This window comes from Calliphora vicina, chromosome 2 (assembly GCF_958450345.1).
Source record: "Calliphora vicina chromosome 2, idCalVici1.1, whole genome shotgun sequence".
Classification (NCBI taxonomy): domain Eukaryota; kingdom Metazoa; phylum Arthropoda; class Insecta; order Diptera; family Calliphoridae; genus Calliphora; species Calliphora vicina.
This window is the reverse complement of record NC_088781.1, coordinates 69984427-70010863: the sequence shown is the minus strand read 5'-3', so window position 1 is coordinate 70010863 and position 26437 is coordinate 69984427. Positions and strand designations below refer to the sequence as shown.

At 29.6% G+C, this 26437-nt stretch overlaps 1 protein-coding gene across 1 annotated transcript in view; it reads left to right on the top strand.

Annotated features, from left to right (window-relative positions):
- Myo31DF (Unconventional myosin ID) overlaps window positions 1–26437 on the top strand; it is a 64862-nt gene that overhangs the window by 32193 nt on the left and 6232 nt on the right. Inside the window, exons 3-4 of the mRNA XM_065499423.1 lie at window positions 8228–8530; window positions 14611–14830. Of these exons, the coding sequence (XP_065355495.1) occupies window positions 8228–8530; window positions 14611–14830 (523 nt within the window). The remainder of the gene's footprint in view (window positions 1–8227; window positions 8531–14610; window positions 14831–26437) is intronic.

Below are 26437 nucleotides of genomic sequence, written 5' to 3'. Positions count from 1 at the left end.
CACTAATACATGTATAGAGTTAGGTACTGCTGTCAAAGAGTTGGACTACTTGTTATGCTGGATATACACGATACTATTTTTCGTACTAATCGTAGTATGAGTTGAAGTACGATTTTGTGATAGACGTTACTACAAATCGTACTATTTCCTTTGAAAAAAAAATGACAAGTAATAAAAATATTACAAAAATCAAAAATTTTTGATTTTCATACTTCGTTAGTACGACAACATGATACACGTTACTAATTTCATACTTATACGATTTATCGTACGACTTATCGTAACGTGTATACCTAGCATTATACTTTGGTTGAAATATAAAACTCGACTTTTTGAAGTTTGGCTATTTATGAAAAGTCGACTTTTTTGACTTTCCACTATTTCGATTTTTCATTCTATTTTAATGTTGCTAGATTTATTGTTGGGAAAAACAATGATACAACCATTAGAAGGTCACTAGGGAGAGAGTTTAAAATGCTATGCCTTGTTACGACAAATAATAGAAAAATAAAAAACAGAAATCCAAAAATACGAATAATAACAAATGAAAATTGAGAATTATTTTGTTTATATTTGAAATACAGTTCAATATAATCGGAGTCATTGAAATGATGCATGCAAATCCGTGAGTGTTTCTTCAGCTCAACACTCAGAACTTGGAAACAAAAAAATAGTGATATGTGTTTTCAAATAATAATATCTTGGGAAAGTTTAAGGCATTATCTGAATTGCTTCAGATTCTTAAAAACACCTGCACTTTGAATGCAAAAGAAAACTTTTCTGCATTTATCGTAAAAAAAATTTAATTCTTTCGAATTATTTTTAACCACCAATTGTTTATGTTACGAGTAATTTAAAAAAAAAACAAATATTTATAATATGTACAACAACAACAATATTCAAAAGTGCTGCACAAATATTTAAATTGCATTTCACACATTGATCTTAATAAAACCTAATGAAGCATTTAAAATAAAATAAACAGATTTAAAGTTTTCTTGGACCACCACTCACTGACTCACTTCACTCACTCATTCATTCTTTCTTTCCAGTGGCCAGGTATTTTCAATGAAATATTCATAAGTAGCCGCAGAATACATATAAACATGCATCTACTTATATATTTATGTGTGTTAAATATAACATGTAAAACGTGCAACAATCCAACGATCCCATGGACCATGCCTGGTGTACGGCCCATAAATGATTGGTTTACTTCTTTAACACTTGCCTTTTCTATGGACACTGATGTGTGAACGAGTATCTATGACTGTTGGGTGTGTTATGCGATGAGCTATAGACATTCGAAAGCCAGACTGAGCACGTAGTGAAGCATCTTGTTCTTAAAAGTACACGCAAATGGTTATATGTAGTAAGCAGTTGAGAAGTTGTTTGCGTTGGTCAGTTAACGCATTGTAAATTTTACAAGATCATCATGCGATCTGATTTGTTATGGTTGGTCATCATTTCACTTTTCATCATGCCATCACATAGTATTTTTTATTATTTCGTTCTTCCTTCCTTATATTATTTACATTGGGGTTTTTGTAAATATTGTATATGTGCCTCCTATTCGTGTTTGCTTTGCATTAGACCTGCACTTAAAAAATATGCTTTGGATGGGTCTTATAACTGATGCAAAATTTTAGTCTAATCGGATAACGAGAACCCTTTCCGAAAATCAATTGAAAGTTGTGAAATCATTGTAAATAAAACTTTTTTATTGTTTGAAATAAATCTTATCTTCTAGAGAAAATTATAATTTTTAACATGGTATAACACACGAATGTCGAATGAAAAATAACCAAGTTATATGCATTTTAATACACCATACCTAAGAAAATAAATGTTTACACAACTTTTTCCAGCTAAAAAGTGGGTAAACAATTCCAAAAATTTGGTTTTTTGGAATATATGGCGTGAAAAAATGTTAATAACTTTATTATTTGACTTAATGTTTTATAACTTGTTAGAAAAATAATTTTCTCTTGAAGATTAGATTTATTTCAAATGTTTAAAAAAATATTAAAATAGCAACATTTTTGAAAGATGCCAAAAAAGTTTATACTATTTACCAAATTCTACAACAACCGACTTCCGGCATGGGTTCTAGTTATTCGATAGGACAAAAATTTATGTTGTTGCTACTAAATGATGAAATAAGACCCATCCAAAGATAATACAGTTTTTAAGGGCATGTCTACTTTACATATTATTCTTATTGAAAACAAATAAGCAAGTGAGAGTGCTATATTCATCTGAACCGAATATAAAAAACCTGTTCTTATGTGACCCTAATTTTATTTGAAAGCAGATCAGTATGAATTTTTCATTTGATATATGGGCAAAAACCCTTTTCTTTTAAAACTTATGAAGCCTACTTTATATGTAGTTCATTATTACCAGTGTTGCCACCAAAAAAAAAATAAACTACACATGCCTCATAACTAAATTACACATATGGCCAAAAATTACACATGTAAATAAATTTTCGTGATCGCAAATAGGAGAAATTGACTAAAGGCCCTATTGCGAATACAAGATTTTTAAAACGTACATGAATATAAATGGTAAGTAATGAATTCTTGAGATCAGTAAAAAATATAACATGAAGTCTAGTATTTATAATACCAGCACAAAAATTAAAATTAACCCTTAATAGCAATTGGGGTTAAAAGTACCCTCAACTTTTAAAATCACGAAAAATACAGTCAATATGAATGGTGATAATTTTAATGTTTAATTTTAATTGACAATATTGTCTCCTTAATAAAACAGTAGTATATAATTTGTATGCCATTTCGAAATAATTGAGTTTAAAATTTTTGTGTTAGTAGACATCTAGAACAAAAGTAATATTTCAATTGATATTTTGATCCACTTTGTGGAAGTAGAATTTCACATTTATTATGCAATAAAAAAATAATAGTGTATATTAGGCCGGGTCGAATTGTATGAACGATAAAAAGTAAAAATTCTAAGAAAGGTTCCTCAAGAAATCATAGGTCTAAAATGAAATCCTATTTTGCGCATTTCGACTTTTATCCAATGATATATCAGTATATATATTTGTTTTAATAGTTTTTTTATTGGATAAAAGTCGAAATGCGCAAGATAGGATTTGATTTTAGACCTATGGTTTCTTGGGGAAAACTTCTTAGAATTTTCCGTAGAATGCGTTTCTACTATAAGATTTTTTATGAAAAAAATCGACCCAGCAAAAACTTCGCTTACAAAGCAACAAATAATGTATTTTTTAATAACTTACATTTTAAGTAGTAAAGTCTAAAAAAACAAAATAAACAAACAAAACAAATAATCAGTTACTTTTTTTCAATTTGCCAATTTTTGTTATTGCATGTTTATTTTTAGAAACACAGAAAATAATATTGTATTACTGTATGAACACCATTATTTGATGCACAATAAAATAACTAAGCAGTGGTGTAGTGACTACAACAGTAGACTAGCCAACGGATAGTTGCTGGTTCGACTGTTGGCTGCGACTTATTTTTAATTTTTTTATTTTTTGTTTGCAAATACAAAATTCTATAAATAACTCTACTAACAAAACAACTTATTTTCGGCCAAAAAATAAAGGATTACTTTTGGGACATCGGGAACAAAAATAATGACTTCTTTCAGTAGAAAAATAAGTAGTCGAATCGTCAAATTCCCCTTATTTTTCGGCTTATTTATAAGTAAAGTTTTTGCTGGGATGCTTATACACTATTGTTTTATTAAGGGGACAATACATTTTTTTTATATATGTAATTCGAATTTAAAATTACACATGAATTACACATGCATTCAATTACACATGGGCTACACATCCAAGTTAAAATTACACACAATATGTGTAATTACACATGAAGTGGCAACACTGATTATTACTTAAGTATTTATGAGTTTGACAAAATAGCAAATAATTGCCCAGCAGTTCTAGGAGATAGTACCGAACTCGTGATTTTACCCATCATTTAGGGTGGGAGCTACTTACTTCAATAGCCACGTGACTAGTAATTTTAACACGGGCATGTCCTAAGCAGGGGGTCAATTGTCTCTTTTTGATTACAATGGGACTGTCTAATAGCTGGTCCAAAGTAGGCAACGTATTGGCTTCACATACTGGTTACATAGCGTCAGTTACCTTACTAGCTTTGTAACTGGTTACTTGACTAGTTATTTTAATATGTGCATGTCACATCTTTTGATTACAATGTGACTATCTGATAGCTAGCTGATCGAAAGTAGTCAACGCTTCTGGTGGGTAAAATAAAGTGCAGTACAAAAAAAGTTTGAAGTGACTTCACCATAGGTTACTAAGAGACGCTAAAGTGACTATTGACTTCATGCTATGTTACAAAGGATATCAGTATACTTAAGAAAAAATAAAAATAAACTGTATGAGAATTATATCAACACAATTTGTATAAAGCCAGTTTGTTCGAATTACTCACAAAACGTTTAAAGTGACTACACTCCAGATTACTTAGAGACACTTAAGTGGCAGTTGTCTTCACGCTAGATTACTTGGGATGTATAAAGTGACCAGTTGTCTTCTTTCTGCACTACAATATGCACACACGTGTCAAATGACCAAAATATATAAATTGGAGTCAGCCAAGTTATAAGACATTTGTGACAATTACTGTCTTTAAGGGATACATTGACTACTTCCTTAACTTAAATATGATTGAAACGAACAAGAGTTTTGTTTCCTTTTTTTACAACAAATTTAATATTTTGGATTTAGAGTTGTATGAATGAATTGATCAAAGGAAATGTAGGATTCTGCGCATGTACGTCAGCCTAGTACTTGAAAAAAACAAAAGTAAAACATAAACAAACAGTGAAAATTTTATATAAATTAAAGGGAAATAAAGCATTTTGGATTTAGTAGTGAAGAATATTTAACAGATTATGTTTTTAAACCAATTTTACAAATAAGTTCTTCCTGTTCACCGCTTTCTCGATCTTCATGTGGTAGATCTATTTGGCTAAATATAATGTAAGGGACTTTTGTGTTCTTTCCAAATCCGGTGTGTCATAGACATTAACGTTTGCTACTCCATCGTTGCGACCAAGTATGTATGATCTTAAACGGAATCGGAACTCTTCTTGATCAGGGTGATCATGTAAACCTCCTTTGGATCGAATTATACCAGAAAAGTTTTCGAGTACGTCTTGATTAAGGCGATAAGTCAGATCGTATTCACAAATATACCGTGTGTTTTAATCCGAGTTCTACGTCCTAAAAAACTTAACAATTGCTTTTGAATGTTTAGGTCCGTTGGAAATAAAAAAAAATCATTTCGCACGCCATAGAGTTGTTGGTGCTATTGCAATTTTTTACAATGCATTCATGTTTGCAATATATACACTTTTTACATTTTTTACAAAATTTTTTCACGTTTTTATATATTTTTTAACAATTTTTATTTTCAAAATAATAAAATATTGAAAATTTTATTGCTGATGTGACATAGTACATTGAACATGTGATAGAGTTCAAAAATTATTTAAATACATTTTTGTATACGAAAAACGAGATACTTTTATCCCAACACATCCAAGATCATTCCTGAAAGTTTTCAGAACTTTACTCAATTCCAGGCTCTTGACAAAGTTTTTTCCAAAAATAGCGGGGGCCCTTCAAAAAATTCGAAATTTGCATATTTAAGGGACTAAAATAAATTTTGTAGTAGCATATACTTATTAAGCTAAACTCAAGAATGCATTTAACAAATTCGTGTAAATCGCAATTAATATTTTTAGAACGCATGAAATATTGAAGTTTAGATATTTTGCTATTAATTCTTAAAACTAATGTAAACAGGCTCTAAGTAAATCCACCTATTGTGGGATAATTGAGAGAATCCAGCGAATCTATGCACTAATGATTACAGGTGCGCAACGGAGCACTCCATCTTGTCATAAATTCGGCGGTGTTATTTAGGCCACAGGATCAGTGCAGTGTAATTCAAGCTGAAAATTCAGCGATTAAAAGGGCGGTACACTGGATGAAGTACTGTAGGTGATTTGATGTGAATATCCGAGTCTGTACTGACAGTAAGCTAGCTATCAAATCATTCACCCCTATCGCGAATCAATATTTCAAATGAAATATGTTCACTTTTCATTTTTTCGTTCATCAACTTTGTTCACGTGAAAAAATTCCCCATGTTGTGGGATTTTTAAATGGAATTTTGTAAACAATAAACAGCTGTTTCGAACAAAATCAACTATTGTGAATAAAAAGTTCATGGATAATTTCACGATAGCAATTTTCCCTTCGAGTGAAATGGATATTTCATGGGAACAAAATTTCACATGTTATTGCCGATAGGGGTAATTATCTGGTGTCTACACGACATCCAGATTGGTATATCTTAACGAGATGGCGAGACATTCTAACCTGGAGTTATTCTGGATGCCAGGTCACTCTGGTGTACTTGGTAATGCTATTGCGGAACCGGAACTGAACTGGCCAAAAGAGGCTCACGTATACAAGGTGATGATATCGATCTTCTGGTCGGTTTACCGCTATCCTAGTGCAAAACACACATACAGCGTAAATTATTTGAGTCTGCTCAGATCAGATAGTGTAATCTAACAAATTGCTCGATATAGAGGCCCACTTGGCCCATTCTTGACCATCATAGGTCAATGTACCTCACGGGGCTAGGCTGCGAGTTCTGATATCAATGCTTACTGGACACTGCTTGATTGGTGCGCATGCTAGGAGACTGAACACTCCATACAACGACTTTTTTAGAAGTTGCCATGATGAAGACGAGGAGAAAACGGTTGAACATCTCCCCTGTCTTTGCCCTGCTCTATCGGGGGTTCGGACTGCAACAATAGTTAGTCCTTTTTTACACGTCCTAACGAATCTATCTACTGTGGATGTCAGGAAGATAGATTCGTTCATTTGTGCGTCAGGTTGGTTCGGCACTGAACCCAATTCTGATCCTTAGGGTATCACAAAGGGACCAATTTATGGACTCAAGTCAGCTGGTTAATTATTACTTAAATTAGCTTAAACCACAAAATAAATAAAACCGTGATAACTTTAGGGCCTCTACATCAAATTAATTTACCCCAACGGATAAATTGATTTGATGTATTTGATTAGTAAAATGTGTTATAAAAAATATTTATAACACATTTTAATCAGCTTCAGATTTTCGATACGAAAATATTGTAAAAAATTATAAAAAGCTGACAAAACAAATACAAAAATTAAGAACAATTTGACAAAAAATAAAAAAGGCCTTATAAAATCTTAAAACGTTGATTTTAATAAGTTATGACATCTTTAAATTGAAAATAAACTGTTGTTGGGAGAAGGTAAATGACATTATTTTTTCTGCACTATTCGGCAATAAAAATTTGGAAAGCATTCATTTATACACATGTCTACATTTAACATTCGCATTCTATTCGAATCGTATGTACATATGTACTCATAATTGCTATTGTTTTTAGTTCATGCACATTTCAGATGTTTAATTATTGATTTTCAAAATTGAAAACAAACCCACAATTGCTGAAGGCGCCAAATGCCAATGTAAAGAACATTCATAGATTCATATAAATAAACTTTCATACATATGAGTACAAGTATTCCAAGACAATTGAGTCCATGTTCTCAAGCATTTTGTTGAACACCATACGATTTGTTTGTATGTACGATTCAATAAGTATTTTGTAAATACATATTGATAAGTGTTGGGTGTGTGCGCTTATTTGAATTTTGATAGTTGCAGTATCGATGGGTTCGTTCGATCTGTGGGTTGTCTATTATGAAAACAGGGAAAAATGTTGGAAGTCTTTTTCGAGTGTGAAGTAAGACCACCAAGCGTTACAATTAAGTGAAGCGTATTAGTCCTCAGCAGGTTGCGTGATTATGATTTCTGAAATTCATAACATTATAAACAATTAAATTGTTTTCAAATCAAACAATCAAACCCACTTACCTGCATATTTATAAATAGGAATTCACATTCAAATAAATACTACTCACAGCACTACAGTGACCCTAGATTTGTAAATATTATGTTTATAAATAAATAAATGAATAAATATACTTATAGTCTTCGGCTCTATATTTATTAATTCAATTCTCCATTTAACACACACATAAATCGATCTTGCAATTGTATTTCTATACAAATATTTCAAACATTTCAATTTCAATTAAATATTTTCGATTTTGTTACAGATTTCAAGCTGGTTCCATCTACACATACATTGGCGAAGTATGCGTTTCGATGAATCCCTACAGACAGTTGAACATTTATGGTCCAGAGACAATAAAAAACTACAAAGGACGAGAATTATTCGAGAATCAGCCGCACATATTCGCAATTGCTGATGCCGCCTACAGAATATTGAAGCAGCGTCATCAGGACACCTGTATATTGATATCGGGCGAATCTGGCGCTGGCAAAACAGAAGCATCCAAAATCATCATGAAGTATATTGCAGCTGTTACAAATATTCATGGACAGAATGAAATCGAAAGGTGAGCTACTTATGTACATAAATTTATTGACACTTGGAATATTACACTCTGCTACAAAATGACACTTTTTGTCAGAACTTGAAAAGCGACCTAATGGGGGTTGTAGGCCTAGGTGAGGACATACTAAAACCGTTTTCAAAGATTTTGAAACACCCTCAACAATTTTGAGATATTTTGAAAAAACTGTTTTAGGGTAGGTCGTAGTACTTTAGTACCTCTAACTCACACATTGCGTAAGTTTTTATAAAAAGTTTCGCATTATTTTTTATTTTTTTTTCGTAATTTTTCATATTCAACAATAGTTAATTTAATTTTTTTCTATGAAAATCTATTCTTTTTTGCAGTGTTTTAAAAAAATGAGATATTACTTGTTAAAATCGGTTTATATTTGCAAATGTTATTAAACTTTTTTGAAAAAAGTTCGAAAAAATTTAAAAAAAAAATTTTACAAATATTTTTTTTTCTACAGTTTTTTATTTATTTTTATTTATATGCGCTGGGGGAGAAAATACTAAAAATGGTGTTAATTAAAAGTTAAGAACTAAATTTTCTATATATGTGGGCATAAATTTTTATCTTTTTTAATAAAAAGAGTTAATTGACCTTTTCGCTCAAAAAACAGCAAAAATCTACTATTTTTTGAATTTTTATATTGTTACGTTTTAAACTTGGTTTATTTCCTTTAAATAAACCGGATACTTTTGATTGCAAAGTTTAAAAATTGTAACAACTCTTCATTTATTGAAATGTACAACAACAGTATTAAATAGTCGCTCAGTGTTTTATACACGTTTATAAATTCGCAGAAATACAGACACACTCTATAATGTACACGAATTCACTGGAAAATACAGCACACTTTAAGGCACTCAGTTGATGTTTATTCGAACAGCGTCTCTGGTAAACTGAACTCACGACTGCAACCATGGCCACTATTTATACTCACGCCATCTCTGGTGAACTTTCTACAATGTTATTTAACTGTCAAAATTCGTATATTCGAAGTCTAGAGCTTTCGTATTCGAATATACGAGTCGCAGCAAACATTCAGCGTCAACATACTTACGATCAATGATCAACTCATAGCTTTTATTCAATGTTAATAATACCCACAGCTATGTTACAGTTTGAGAGGCACTGCTGTTTGAAAGCATTATGCAACTTTAAATCAGCCGTTAAAATCGTTATATTTGAATTCAAGTACAATTTCGTAACAATATTGAAAGTCCTTTATTCTTGGATCCATAATTGATATTGCTCTGAAATATTTTGTAGTTCAAAAGTACAAAGTATAAATTTTTAAATTTCAATTTTGAAATGCCTATAACTCGGAAATTATAAGAGATAAATAGCTAGACCTAGCCGAGCGGTTTCCAAAAATATAAAAATCGGATGGGAAACAAAAAAAGTGCACGTGTTTAAAAATGGTACATATCGAAGGTACCCTATTTTTAGCCCCATAGCTCCGCCCCTGGAGCATTTATAGGGCAAATTTTAATAGCTTGAACTCCTTGGCTACGTCCACGTCAAATTTTATCCCGATCGGACCAACAGTTTAGAAATGCCAGATTTATTTTCAAAAAAAATTGATTCTGCCCCACTGTGCAATGTCACGCTTATCAAACCCAAAACTGTATAATCAAATGCCACATACAACTTACGTTAATGAATGGAACGGAAGGTACAAACTAATTAGTCCTTAAGCCTGTAAAGCTTAAAATTATCATTTTGAAGATTCTATGGAATTTTTTGGAAATTATGAATTTCTTTTTGTAGAAATGTTTAATTTTAGTAAATATTTATGATCTCGCCCGGTAGCATTTACTAATGTTAGTTCTTCAAGTTTCTCCAACCCACGCACACCAGCCTGTTCTTATTTATTTGCAAATAAAATATCTAAATTTGTACTGCATACTTTAGGGAGCTTTTTTATTACAGTTGACTGGACTCAAAAAAAAAAAGAATTTCCGAGTTTTACCCGGAATTTTTAAATTTTTTCTTCACAAACCATCTCCAGAAAATTTCGAATCGAATAAAAAAAAATTAGTCAAATCGCTCCAGCCGTTCTCACGTGATGGCATTACATACATGGACCATTTCATTTTTATATATATAGATATATAATAAAAAGGTTATGAAACAAAATTTCATTAAAAAATTTATTTGATAAAATAATAATAATAACATCATTATAAATAGCACAGGGATACAAAAGCGAATGAAAACAAGTAAGAAGCTATATTCGGCTGTGCCGAATCTTATATACCCTTCACCAAATTATACTTCAAAATACAAATTTTAAATATTTTTACGTAAACAAACTTTATTTCTTTTTTTTCAAAAGTTTTTTTCATTTTTTGTTAAAATTTTTTTTTTTTAAATTTAAAAAAAAATTTTGGGTTTTTTAATTTTTTTTTTTGAAAAAAAAATCGGGTTAAAAAATAATTTTTCCGATTTTGACCCATTGTAGGTCCAACTTACTATGGTATTATATACGTCGTTGCAAGGTCTTTGAAATATCTATCATTAGATATCCAAATTGTCTATATTAATTGTCTATTAGTTTAACTTACGTTTAACTTACGGAGACTTTTTTGTACATACGTATTTTTGCCGGAGTATATTAAGTATAGGTTGGCTTATTCCCTCTTGATGTCACAGACTATGTATGTATTAGAGGTCATAGCTGGTAATATAGCTAAATTGAATCGTATTGTTAATACGATTGTACGCTTTGTGTATGGGATGTTCTTTTCCAAATTTTATTAACCTTCGTTGTATAATTTTATTCTACAAATAAAAGGTCTTTTGTTTTTACTCGATCATCTAGAAATCCTCAGATTCGGATCCCAAGGATATCATGCTCAATATTTGAAAGATCGTTTTTGATAAAAATAGCTCGATATTGGAACTACTTACCAATTGAATTACGTATTTTCTCACATTCTAACAATGCTTTCAGATTGAAACTTATTGCTTACTTATTGAATTCATGAATACATGCAAGTATCTGAATGATTTATATGTGCATTGGTCAATTCTTTTATTGGTCAAAACTTTTATAAATATATGTATGTAAATGCATATCCTAATTTTGTTGTAATGTGTTATTATTAGGTATTAATTGTTTGTTTGAATTATCAATTTCAGTTACCACTTGTTGTTATTTTGGTTCTAGGTTTTTACTACATTTTGCAATGCAAATAATTTTGTACTTTTTTTGGGCATTACCCCCAGCCGTAATGCCCAAAAAAAGCCATACAAAAACAAAAATAAAAATAGTGAATTAAAATTGATTAGTTCTAAAGCATATTTTTATACCCTTCAGCTTCGTGAGAAGGGTATATATAAGTTTGTCATTCCGTTTGTAATTTCTACATTTTTCATTTCCGACCCTATAAAGTATATATATTCTGGATCCTTATAGATAGCGGAGTCGATTAAGCCATGTCCGTCTGTCTGTCTGTCTGTCTGTCTGTCTGTCTGTCTGTCTGTCTGTCTGTCTGTCTGTCTGTCTGTCTGTCTGTCCGTCTGTCTGTCTGTCTGTCTGTCTGTCTGTCTGTCTGTCTGTTGAAATCAATTTTCTGAAGGCCCCAGATATCTCCGGGATCCAAATCTTCAACAATTCTGTCAGACATACTTTCGAGAATTTTGCTATTTAAAATCAGCAAAATCCGTCCATAAATAACGGAGATATGAGCAAAAATCCGAGACAACCTCTGAAAATTTCATCAAAAAACACAATGTATTGCATGCTTTGACAAAAAAGCAACAAAACGTATGTTTTTGGATGCTTTGCGTATTTTGTTTTTTTTGTGTTTTGTTTCTTTTAGCGTTGTTGTTGTTTTTTATACAACTAAACGTTTGTTTGGTTGTGTGTTGGTTTTTTTGACAAAAAAGCAACAAAACGTATGTTTTTGGATGCTTTGCGTATTTTGTTTTTCTTTTGTGTTTTGTTTCTTTTGGCGTTGTTGTTTTTTATACAATTAAACGTATGTTTGGATGTGTGTTGGTTTCATTGGCTTGCGTATTTTGTTTTTTCTTTTGGTGTTTTGTTTCGTTTGGCGTTGTTGTTGTTTTTTGTGTTCTTGATAAATTTAGGATGCTGTACGCTGAAAGTGGGCAATGTACATACATATATACTAATTATAAAAAATAATAATGCATCCACAACAAAGGTGAAGGGTATATAAGATTCGGCATAGCCGAATATAGCACTCTTACTTGTTTTTATTTACCTTGTAATATTGTTATTTTGGCTTTATAGGCTTTATATTACATATATGGAATAATAAAAAAGTAAATTCGCAAGATAGGATTTGATTTTAGACCTATTTTTTACTTTTTTATCGTCCATACAATTTGACCCAGCCTAATATACATACTATTTTTGTAGTTATGAAAATGTCCCACACTAAGAAGTTCTTACATTTCTTTGCTAGTTTTCGAATTAGAATTTACACATTTTTGCAATTTCATTGATTAGGGCATAAATTGAATCAAAACTTACATATGTAATTACCTACATGTTTTTCACATTAATACAGCATTAACATTTCAAAGCGACCGCTCCCTGCTGATAATCTTTAAAAGCCTTTTTGATTTTTTTTCCATTTGCAACATTAAAACCCTGCAATGACAGTTTAATGCCACGCACATACCACTCTCAACGTCAGTATGTACTGACCAGTTGCTCACACCCTCGCTAGGCTACATTGGCGAAATAGTTCAAATGACACCATCCATAGTGACAATGGAAACTAAAAAATAACAAATTTCGATTTTATCTTCTTCCATCCAAATAAATGCATGTTGGTACTAACTATCGTATGTTGTACATTAAGGTAGAGCGATAATGTATGAAATTTTTTATTTTTTTTTTCAATGGAATAGCGATATAAAGTTGCCTTTTAATGAGTAAATTAAACGTACGAAAGATTACTTACCTATATTGATGTTTTGAGGTGCCCCAACACAATTGAAAATCAAAAATTGCCTATTTTTCATATGGTAATTTAACAACCTTATACTTTAAATTTTAAAGTTTAAAACTTTAGTTTATGTTGAATATAAATTTTTTTATGTATTGTTAGGTCAATATAATTATATCCAATAATTAAAAAAAACACAGTTTTACTTGAAAAACTAAATTCATATTTCATACGTTTTACAACCCACATATGCCGAAGTGGATATTTTTATACCCAATCCACAAAATTCTACTTGTAGCTTAGGAAAGAGGGCCTAATCACTTGTTTATTTTTTTTTCTACTGATAGAGGACATCCAAGGCTACTAGACATAAGGAGGGCATTGGGGACATCCACTTTCCCCGTTTTCTAGAGCCATTTATTTTTGTATTATTATAATGATGTGGGGGCACCTCTATATATACGAATCACCAAATGAAATTTTTTGTGTATATTTAGGAGTTAAAAAAGCAACTTTTAACAGGTATTCCAAAGCGATTACCAAAAAAGTAAAAATCGCTCCACCCTATTGTACATACAGTCAGTTATGTTTATCCTTCCATGACTTGGAAGCTCAAACATTCATACTTACATGAATATATATACTATAGTCATGTGTTGTTTTTTAGCGATTGTTGTTTAAGCGTTTTTTAATTAGCAAACAATAAATATAGGATTGTCTGTACGTATGTATGTCTTTTTGGATTTGTGCCGGTAATTGTTTATTTCCAAAGTCAAGGTGAGGTAATTTAATTACATATATTAATATATAAAAAGTATTATGCTGTTGTGTTTTAAAAACTACATGTAACTATAATACGTTAAAACTAATAAAAAATAATATAAAAAACTTATGTGCAAAACATGAAAAAAAGGATAATCATTTTTAATATTGGAAAAGGTTTATTAAACTGCCTGACCATAATAAACGTTTTTAGTGTTAATTACGTTTTTATGGCTGGGTAGTTAAAGGTCTTAAGTTTTATATCGTTAATATTTTATGGTCAAAGTTGAAAACTCTTTATTTAATGTCACATTTAACCATAATTTAATTGACTTTTATAATAATTTTAAATATAAAAATAAAAATTGTTCGTTTGTTTGTTTGCAGAGTGAAAAATGTTCTGATCCAAAGTAACGCCATCTTGGAAACATTTGGCAATGCAAAAACCAATCGTAATGACAACTCGAGTCGTTTCGGCAAATATATGGACATTGAATTTGATTATAAAGCTGATCCAGTTGGTGGCATTATCACAAATTATTTATTGGAAAAATCGCGTGTGGTGCAACAACAGGCAGGAGAACGCAATTTCCACAGTTTCTATCAGGCAAGTACACATTTTGAAAGCAAAATAAAATGCTATTTTGACAATTATCTCGTTCTTGATGAAAAAAACCTTCACTATAAAAATAACCTAAGCATACAATTAAAAAAAAAAATCAAAAAAATACAGCGATAAAGATTAATGTTTTTATTAACAACATGGATTTATTCACATTAATTTTTATTCCAGTTTTTAGTTTTTCAATGATTTTACAAAGCTATAGTAGATTCCTGCCGGTTATATCGCAATTTTGAAGATATTTCGACAAAATTTGGTACATACAGGCATTTCGTTCGGTCCAAGGAACTCTTACAATTGATTAACAACGCTCGATGGGTCCATAATTAGTCACAGCTTCAATATAAAGCCCTCTTCCGAAAACCACTTTAACGAGCATAAATGTTGGTAGCCAAATAAAATTCCACAGAAATAACTTCATATCGAGCCCTTAGCGCCAAATTATCGTAAACGACATTTTCTAAATTTTTTTTTTATTGCAAAAATTTAAATTTTATGGACCGACTGATGTTTTAGCGTTCTCAGAATATCAAAATTGTTAGTAACTTCAAAATTATAGGGGGTAAGATTTTATCGTAAGCGATTTTTCGCTGGAAAAAAATAACTTCTTTTTTTTAAGTTATCGCAAAAAAATTCTAAGAGGATGTATAAGGAATTTATACTTTCTGAAAGCTAAGATTTCATAAAATATTTGAAATGAAAAAAAATTTAAAAATTGTTGGGAACCAGGTCCATAACTCCGACCCTGGTATGGATATTATAGACAAAAAACTAAAAATTTCCATTTTTTGGGATTTTTCAACACCTTTTTGGGAATTGCGGGATTATTAATATAGAGATACAAATTGTTTGCGATAGGTCAATAATTTGCTCATATACTCGGTGTATGGTATTATATGGTAGGTCTTGACCGACTACACTTTCTTACTTGTTATCAGAACTTTAAAAAAGCAATAATTGTAATTTTTTGAATGTATCCATTTTGCCCAAATTATGAATGGAATTAAAATTTGAATGATTTCATCAATAATTAAAAATTCTTGAATGCATTCATTCATTTCACCAAAACAATGAATTGGATTAAAATATTAATGAATTGTGTTCCTATATTTTTAGTTTGTTAGTTTTTTAGAGTGCGAATTAGAGACCGAATAAAACTTAAAACTAATTTTTGAACATGTTCTATAAACTCTCATTAAAAAATGTTTCAATATCTCGTTTAGTTTCGATATTATTTGAGCTTAATTATTTTAAAAGGTGCTGTTTGAAATAAGCTGTGAGCCACTGGATATAAGGAAAATATATCGAAAACTGACCGTACGAACTTAAAATTTCGGCCATATTTGTCTGCCCCTTTTTGGTTGTTGAGTACTGTAAATAGTCAATCGATCTGAAAATAGGATTAACACAAATTTTAGTCTAAACACTTCAACACTCATAAAATCGAAATAATTTTATAAAACTTAAAAAGTTTTTTTAACGGCCACATGAAACACAACCTAAAAGTTATCTTTATGATGTTGCGGTGCCCCGGTACTGTAAATATCTCAAAGTAACTAATGCTTCAATATTTATTTACTTATTTATAAATTTATGGTTTGTTATTTAACAATATATTAGTGGAATAAACTAAGTATGTAAACAATTTGTAAAAACTGCTCGTGACATTGAAATTTAATGTTTGTTTAGGATTATTTTTCACACAAATATTAAAAATATTAAAACAAAAAAACACACTTTTGATAACAGTGTGCTTTTGATAATTGTTCTAAATTCTAAGTTACATTTAGCTGATATAATTTCCTTAGTTAATGGTACCCAACCCAAAATAAATAAAAAACGCTTGTCATCCGGATGACCAACTAAACCAACACGCCCCACAATTAATTTAAACTATAAACATTTTTAACAATTACGAAAATCTGCAATACACATAAAACTCAAACTTAAACCAGGCGAACAAAAAAAAGAAGAAAAAACTATAAAACATTAAAGAAACTACAATTGAGCATGTTCTAATAGTTATTACAATGTAACATTTGTGCAAATAAAATGTAATCTATGACCACTACATGTCTTACATTGAATTGATGAGGAAGTGCTTTTTATCCTTAATGAAAAACTTTAAATGAAATCATTCTCTTAATTATAACCTACACCACCATTGTGGGGAGGGTATATTGGGTTAGTGCTGATGTTTGCAACGTGAAAAAATATTGCCCTAACACCCATCTTAAAGTATACCAATCTGTTCAGGATCACTTTCTGAGTTGATTAAGTGGACGGGCAGTATGTTCGTCATGTAAACCTTGTAATCAAACTACAGGTCACAATTTTAAAGATAATTTGATGAAATTTGCTACAAGCTTTTCTATTCATCCATGGACAAAGTATATTGAATTTGGTTAGCAAATTAAGCACATATTAGTTTTATATACATCCAACTCGCAACACCAAATTTTGTGACGATCGGTTCATAATTAGTCATAGCTCCCATATAAGGCCTACTTCTAAAAATCATTTTAACCTATACTCGTTAAAATGATTTTTAGAAGTAGGCCTTATATGGGAGCTAAACCAGGCCTAAAATTTTGTTATTCAACACAAATAAGTTTCATATATACAGATGACATGCCACCTAATTTTATGGTTCATAATTAGTCATAGCTCCAATATAATCATCTTCTCGGTGTAGGGTATCATATGACCGGGCTTGACCGACTATACTTTCTTACTTGTTTTACATTAATTAAGTTAAGTAGTCTGTCTAATTAAAAACAATGTACAACACTGTTACATCCACTTAAGGACGTTTTACTTCGTTATTTATTTTCCCCCAAATTAAATATTCACACAAACTGTGTGCGGTTAATTAAAAGAAATTAGTCACTTTAGCTAAAAATGTTATTTTTATTATATTGTACAAAGTTTTGTTGTCATTTAATCATCATTTTGAGCAACTCAATTAAAACACAAAAATATTTTCGAATTAACACTTCCTAAATAATAGATGATAGTGTTTTTTTTTTTAAAACGTGTAGTTGTCGTCGTATTTGTTTGTTTTTTATTTATAATTATTGCTCTATTAAAACGTTGACTAAATATAAATTATACAGAACGATCTTGTAGTCATCATAATTTACATTATTTTAAATGTTTCAAAGTCAATTAGTCAACAATTATTTGTACAAGTAGATATAGTGTTGAAAATTTGTTCTAAAATAAGACTCACTTCACACACGTCTCATTCTAACCCAGTAGTCACAATCTCAAAATTTTTTTTCAATATTAAAACATGTTTTTTTCGAAGCACTTAAGAGCTTTTTTGTATGTACTACGACATTTTTGTAGCACCGTGTTATTATTTTCATTGTATAGCGGGCAGCATATTAACCTATATAAAGTTTACAGACTCGCACTATTACAGTTCTTCAGATACAGACTTTTTCTTTGCATTCCTGGGAAATAACAGGAAAATCTGTTAATTCTGGGAATTTTACAATATTATACTAAATTAAACCAAAAATCAATATGTGTAATTTTTCGAATAAGTAGTTTTCTTAGACTTTTGCCTGTGATTTAAATGGTCCAACGTATTTCATGGTTTTATAGCAATAATACTTAGTGTTGTTTGACCGGATTTGTCAAACTGGTAGTTTCAACCGATCAAAATTTAATATATAGTTGATTAAGAATTATGAGTTCGGCTCTGAAATCTCGAACCCGAACATCCTGGGATCTTTGTTATAATTTTGTCACTGTTATCAAGTTCAGAATACGGGAATTCTTATAAGAAATATTCATATTAAATATGAATTATCTTTTGTTTCCAATATATTTTAATTCAAATATATGTAAATGTAAACAAATTGAAAATGAGGAATCCAAATTAATATTCAGAAAATAAAAATTTATGATGTGAAAACCAATTTGTATTTTCAAACACGTGTACTAAACGTTACAATTCAATTAATTTTTCCTGGAATATAACAGGTATTCATTTCATAAACAGAAATAATAAAAAAAAAAATTCGAAGTAAATTAATTTGCCATATATCTAGAATAGAATCATGTTCTGTCAAAATATTAATGTAAAGGTGAATATATCATAGTTGAGCAATAAGAAAATTCGTGACATTGAATTTTAATGTTTGTTTAGGATTATTTTTCACACAAAAATTAAAAATATTAAAAACACTTTGATAACAGTGTGTGAGCGAATAAATTGAAAAATAAATTAACATAAAGTATTTAAGCTTAATTGTTATCCTAAGTTCTATGCGGATCACAATTTGGGAACCGCTGTTGTAGATGATATTGATATAAATTCCAACATATTATTGAAATTTAATAAAAATCATCTCTTCGGCTATTACACTATTACAAATATGGCAATTTAGATCCCTCATAAATTTATCTATTTCGAAGAAAATAAACACTTCGAATCACGTACTTATCGTAAGGATATTTAATGCTGTTCTCAATTACCCAATTTTCATTAATTTGTTTTTATGATTTGACTCTGACTTCTCCTATACAAGCCTGATTCGTGGCAATTATAATTGTTGCTGATTAAATATCATTTTTTTTTACATCAATGGATTTTATTTACATTTATGTGGGGATTTCGAAAAGTGGAAAAATGTTTCGATAATGTTTGTTGGGTTAACAACCAACACACAATGGTTTAGAAACTTTTTATTTTGGAAAAACTGGCGTACAAATGTTCCTCCGGAATACTGTTTAAGCAATCATAAATATGTAAATTATTCGGCAATCCTGATAAAATTTTGCACAAATTAGTTCGAAGTACTAAAAAAAACTAACAAGACAACGTTGTTTGTGTATTTCGTATGTCTAGTGCTGAGTGTTAAACACACAGCTTATAGCTAAGCACTTTTACAAAAACAAATGATCACTAAGCGCTTTCGGCTTGGGCACTCTTGCTGTGAAGTATGGCGAAATTCGGGCAGCATTTTTCACTAGTCCCCATACAAGGTCCTCCTAAGAAAATGACTGAAACATTCATAATTTTTTTTAAATTTTTTTTGTCTTATAAACATAAACAAGTTTTATATGAAACCAAATCTACCTACCAACTTTTTTGAGTATCGGTCCATAATTCCGAAAAATATTTTATTGTCACATATTGATGATGGTTATACAAGATTCGGCACAGTAGAATGGGTATAACACATATAATAGAATAAATAAGCCTACTTATAGTGGAAACTAAATATTTTGATACTCTCGAAATAATGTTTGCCTTAAATAATCTTACAAGTTTTAATCCAGATTTAATAATTATTATTTTATTATTAACATTGTTTTCTTTATACAACTATTTATAATTAAAAAAGAAACATTTCATACCCATTTGTGGAAAGTTGTACTTTATTATTCCATATTTTATTTTGCCATCGATTTTTGTCAAAGTTTCTTTTTTTTTGCATGTTGAAATTGTGTGTAAATTTATTCAAATAAGCTTCATTATTTAAGTGTCAATAAAAATAAAATAAATAAAATTTTTGGTAATGACAACAAATGTCTTGTAAATTCTATATTTGTCAAGTCTACATACCTACATTCAAATTCTAATTATTGTATGAAACGGAAATATTTGCCCATATTGGTTGGTTCAATTTGTATGGACATTTAAAAGAATTAATTCTATTGTACAAATTATTATTACACATTATACTGTGACTATAATATTGTTAAAAATCTTGTAACACTATTTAAATGGTTACAGTAACCATGCCCAATTATATTTTTTCTCTGCGTGTAGAGTACTTGGCCTGGTAATGTAGTAAAATAGCACAAAATCAAAAAACTAAAAACAAAATACATACATACATACATACATACATTAGATATTGAAATGTTTGTCAATAAATACTTTTTCTGCTTTTTTACTAGGGCAAGTACTCTACATTGTGAATACCGCTATTAATTATACTGTCCAACAAATTGAGTCTTTTTGATTGGAACAGAATAGCGACCCTATAATTCTGAAAGGGCATGTTGAGTATATCATTTTTGTAGAATAAACTTATAGTCGGAATTTTTTTTTACAGTGGGTCAAAGTTTTCATTTTTTGATCGAAGGGAGCAGTATACTAACTGAAAAAAAATGTTGTAAGTTAATGTCTAAGAGAATTCTTTTTCGAGAAAATGAAAAAAAGTCCTTTCAAAAAGGACATATAAGGATTAAAATATTCGACGAAAATTTTTGCCGGAAAATTTCAGTGGGTGTCACCAAAGATACCAAAGTTGTAAATAAAGCTTTTTACGCTTAATTCGCAAGATTGCACGCCACCTTGGCTCTCACATTTTTTAAAAAAAAATCACAAAAAACCTATTTAAGATCCGAATGAGCTGATATTTAAAATATAAATAGTCCTAGAGAAGATCTACAAAAAATATATACATATACATTAGAGTGACAATCAGTTGTATGGAAAAAATTTTTTGTTAAAATTTTGAAGAGTGCCGGGTGGAATATTGTGACACTACGCCTAAAAGTTAAGTGCTGAAAATTTGAGCCAAATCGGGCAACGATTTCTGGACGCGCATCGAGGTCAAAGTTCAGATATATGCAAAATTATGCTATTTATATGGAATAAATAGGTGAAACTCGTTAAATTTCTGCATTGTTTTCTAGAAATGTATAGATTTATTTATATTAATGAATATTACATTAAAAAATTTTTTTTGGAAGTTAACCATGCATCTCCTTTGGGTCAAAATGACCCAAAAACTGTATTATCGCCAAAATTGAGGAAAAATGCAAATTTTTCAGATATTTTAAAAATTTTGCTACTAAATAAATACTTTTGCAATTGAATGCAAAATAATCGAAATGTGTACGTAATTATCGTTGTAATGAGATATAAATGACAAAATTTGGTTAAAAAATGTTAAAGTTATTACAAATTCGCCAGACCATTAACGTGTTTCAGGCCACTTGAACAAAAAATTTAGGAAAAAAAATTAACATATTTCGAGACAAATTAAAATAAAAGCTAATTTTTATTTAAAATATGTCCGTATTTACTTCTGTATGAGTTTTTGTCTTCGTAGGATACCGTTAACCTATTCGCAGATATGGCCAAAAAAAATTATATTTTTTAACGGCTGTTTCAAATCTCCATTTTCAAATTTTTAAAAATTTTGTTAAACAAATTTCAGAATTTTTTGATCATCACATTGGGATTTATTGAGATCAAAATAGGGAATAAAAATATGAAAAAATTATGTCAATACCTCTTCCAGTTTTTCCGTACCTGCGATTTAAATTTTGCGATTTTCAAGAAAAACTATTTTTTTGTCCATATTTAGGCGAATGAGCCCAATTTCCTTAATGTTATAAATTTTAATTAAAACCTATTCATAATATTATAGTCCCTGTAATTTTAAATATGGTCTGAAAGTTTTACTAAAATCGGAAAACGATAACCTTAAATCGTGAAGGTCAAAGGTCAAATTTTTCAATATTTGGAATTTCTAAAGAAAAGATAGCGAAATGTTATATATTTTTGGGCCGATTTTAATGAGACTTGAGGAAAGTATAACTTAAAGTCCAGAATTTAAAATAACGGCACAAAAATGGAATTTAACTCTTAGCAGCACTTGGGGTCCAAATTACCCTCAACATTTAAAATCACGAAAAACACAGCCATTTTGACCCCAAGTGCTCTTAAAGGACTAAATCCATTTTTGCACTGTTGTTGTAAATGTTAGACCCCAATGTATATTTTGCTCAAGTTTCATTAAAATCGGCCCAAAAATATATAACATTTCGCTATCTTTTCTTTAGAAATTCCAAATATTGAAAAATTTGACCTTTGACCTTCACGATTTAAGGTTATCGTTTTCCGATTTTAGTAAAACTTTCAGACCGTATTTAAAATTACAAGGACTATAATATTATGAATAGGTTTTACTTAAAATTTATAACATTAAGGAAATTGGGCTCATTCGCCTAAATACGGACAAAAAATTTGTTTTTCTTGAAAATCGCAAAATTTAAATCGCAGGTACGGAAAAACTGTAAGAGGTATTGACATAATTTTTTCATGTTTTTATTCCCTATTTTGATCTCAATAAATCCCAATGTGATGATCAAAAAATTCTGAAATTTCTTTAACAAAATTTTTAAAAATTTGAAAATGGAGATTCGAAACGGCCGTTAAAAAAAAATATTTTTTTTTGGCCATACCTGCGAATAGGTTAACGATATCCTACGAAGACAAAAACTCGTACACAAATAAATACGGATATATTTTAAATAAAAATTAGCTTTTATTTTAAATTTTCTCGAAATATGTTAATTTTTTTTCTAAATTTTATGTTCAAGTGGCCTGAAACACGTTAATGGTCTGGCGAATTTGTAATAACTTTAACATTTTTTAACCAAATTTTGTCATTTATATCTCATTACAACGATAATTACGTACACATTTCGATTCTTTTGCATTCAATTGCAAAAGTATTTATTTAGTAGCAAAATTTTTAAAATATCTGAAAAATTTGCATTTTTCCCGAATTTTGGCGATAATACAGTTTTTGGGTCATTTTGACCCAAAGGAGATGCAGGGTTAACTTCCAAAAAAAAATTTTTAATGTAATATTCATTAATATAAATAAATCTATACATTTCTAGAAAACAATGCAGAAATTTAACGAGTTTCACCTATTTATTCCATATAAATAGTATAATTTTGCATATATCTGAACTTTGACCTCGATGCGCGTCCAGAAATCGTTGCCCGATTTGGCTAAAATTTTCAGCACTTAACATTTAGGCCTAGTGTCACAATATTCCACCCGGCACTCTTTGAAATCTAAGAAAAAAAAATCGGCTGTCACTCTAATATACATATTGTTACGTTTTAAACTTTTCAAAACGCTGGTTTATTTCCTTTAAATAAACCGGATACTTTTGATTGCAAATAAAAGCCGTTTAATAGTATGAAAATTGTATAGCTATTCGAATAGCGTCTCTGATAAACTGACTAACGACTGCAACCTCTGCCACTATTTATAACACTGCCATCTGCACTCTAGATTTCTCTTTAACTGTCTAGAGGTTTCTAATACATACGCCATCTGTGGTGTACTTTCTACAATGTTCTTTAACTGAATATTCGAATTCGAATATACGGTCGCAGCAAATAGCGTTGCCAACTTACGATCAATGGTCAACTGAAAGCTTTTATTCAATGTTAATAATGCCCACAGTTATGTTACAGTTTGCTATTACAGCACTGTTATTTGACAGTATTATGCTACTTTTAAATCAGCCGTTAAAATCGTTATATTTGAATTCAAGTACAATTTCGTAACAATATGTAAATTATCACTTTTAGGTCAAGAGTTATTTATGTTTATTTATTTTTTTTTTAAATTTGTTCCATCTTTTTTCGAAATTTTATCGCGAATATAGGTGATATTTTAAAAAAACAATTTCGAACCACCGTAGCACAGTGGGAGAAAATCCTAATTTAGTGGAACTAAAATCGTATCTTCTAAACGCTTGGCCAAATTAATTTCATTTATATGGAAATATTGCAGGCAAGGAGGTAATCTAATAAAGTAATGCAAAATGGGTACTGCTACTTCAGTAGAATGAGCGGAAGAAATTCCATACTATTTTCAATTGTAAGAAATTATTTTAATATATCTTTCAAAAAATTTAAATTATATAAGTAATTTTATTTATAGCAAGTAACTATTTAAATCTATAGATTTTGGACATTTGCCCTATTGCCGGCATAGATTGAAATATTCATATAAAATTAAACTTTTTTTAGTTTTATTAATAAGTTTATTTTTAAAAACGAATAACAATTATTAGTTATGAAATGATTTTATTTCATTATTATAAATAATTTAGTTATAATTAAACAATGAAATAAAGAGTAATTAAGCTAACTAATACTTGTTACAATTTTGTGAATTTTTATTATGAGATTTTTAAAATTTATTTAAATTAGTCGACTTCAGAGTCTGATGAATCACTAGGAAGTAATGGATCCAACAAAAGTTGCCTAACATCTTCGATAACGGTTCCACTTTTTTATAGCTTGCAGATGAAACTAGAGATGCTAATCGGGACTGGTTTTTGAAAATCCTGGGGTTCGGGATTTGGTAAATAATCCCGACCCGGGGTTTCGGGATTGTCGGGAAATCTAAAATCCCGAAAATTATAAGAAAGAAACGTACAATTTACAATTGAAAGAACATTTTTTATTTAGCAATTAATTTTTATTCGACACCAAAAAGCTTAAAATACTTGCATGAGTACATTATATAAGAACAAATAACAATAAAGTATGTACATTACGGGGGTCGAATTTTTTGACGAAAAAAAAACCAAGAAACGATAGGTCTAAAATCAAATCCTATTTGGTTTGATTCTCATTGTAATTCCTAAACATTTTTTATGATTTCCATATTCTGGACTATTTACCACAAATTATGCCAATTTTTTATACTGAGGTGTTGGTATTAGTGTTTATAAAAAATCGACTTTTCAAAAAACCGGTTTGACGCTTAACCGAAAATTGGCCTTTTTTAGAAAATCGGTTTTTCGGTTAACCGACTTCGAAAAAACCGGTTAAGGTATTTATAGACGGCAATACTGAGTATTAATATTTGTCAAAAACTCAAGTATCATAATACAATTTCATCGTCTAAACAACATTTGTATTAGATTTTCAAAAAATACAAATGATTTTTTTGATTTACGGTCGGTATTGAAAATTTGTTTAAAACAATTCAAAAACTTTTTTTTTTCATATGTATCGGGTATGTATTTATAAAAACAAATAAGGCAAACAAAAATGTAAAGAAAATATAAAATAAAAATAAAGTTAGTAGAAAAATATCAATCAACTAAGAAATAAACTATTTGTAATACTATCGTGTAAACAAGAAATTTCAATAATATTTTAAATTTGAAAAGTGTTAATACTCAGTATTGCCGTCTATAAATACCTTTAACGACATTGAAATAGTGCTAAGTCCATTTTATATTGTAAAAATGTCAAATGGAATAATACTAAATATATAATACTTGTTTTAATTATCGGTTTATTCATTAAACTTCAACCAAATAGTTTAAATCTTAAATTTTTTAATTAAATATTTGATAATTTTGAAATATATTATCACGTCGATGTGAAACAGAAAATGTTTCAAGTCTCAAAAAGGACATATAATTATTTGTCATTATAAATCATACTAAATAAGTAATAGAACTTCAAAAATATTTAAAATCAAGGATTTTAGAAATTTGTTCGTCTCTCCAGTAATATTTCTGAAAAGGAATTTAGCACTTTTGTACTCTAAGCTAACGAAATGAAATGAAATTGAAATGAAAAACGAAATAATTAAGTCAAATTTATTGAAATTTATTTTAATAGTTTCATTATGTGCAATTGATTCTGATAATGTTTTTAAGTAAACTATCGTCCTCTACTATTTACAATCATTGAAATTATTATATGTACAACTTTGGTTTCAAATCAGACCAAATGTTGGATATAATGTGTATACAATTACTATAAAAAATTCATCAAAACATGAG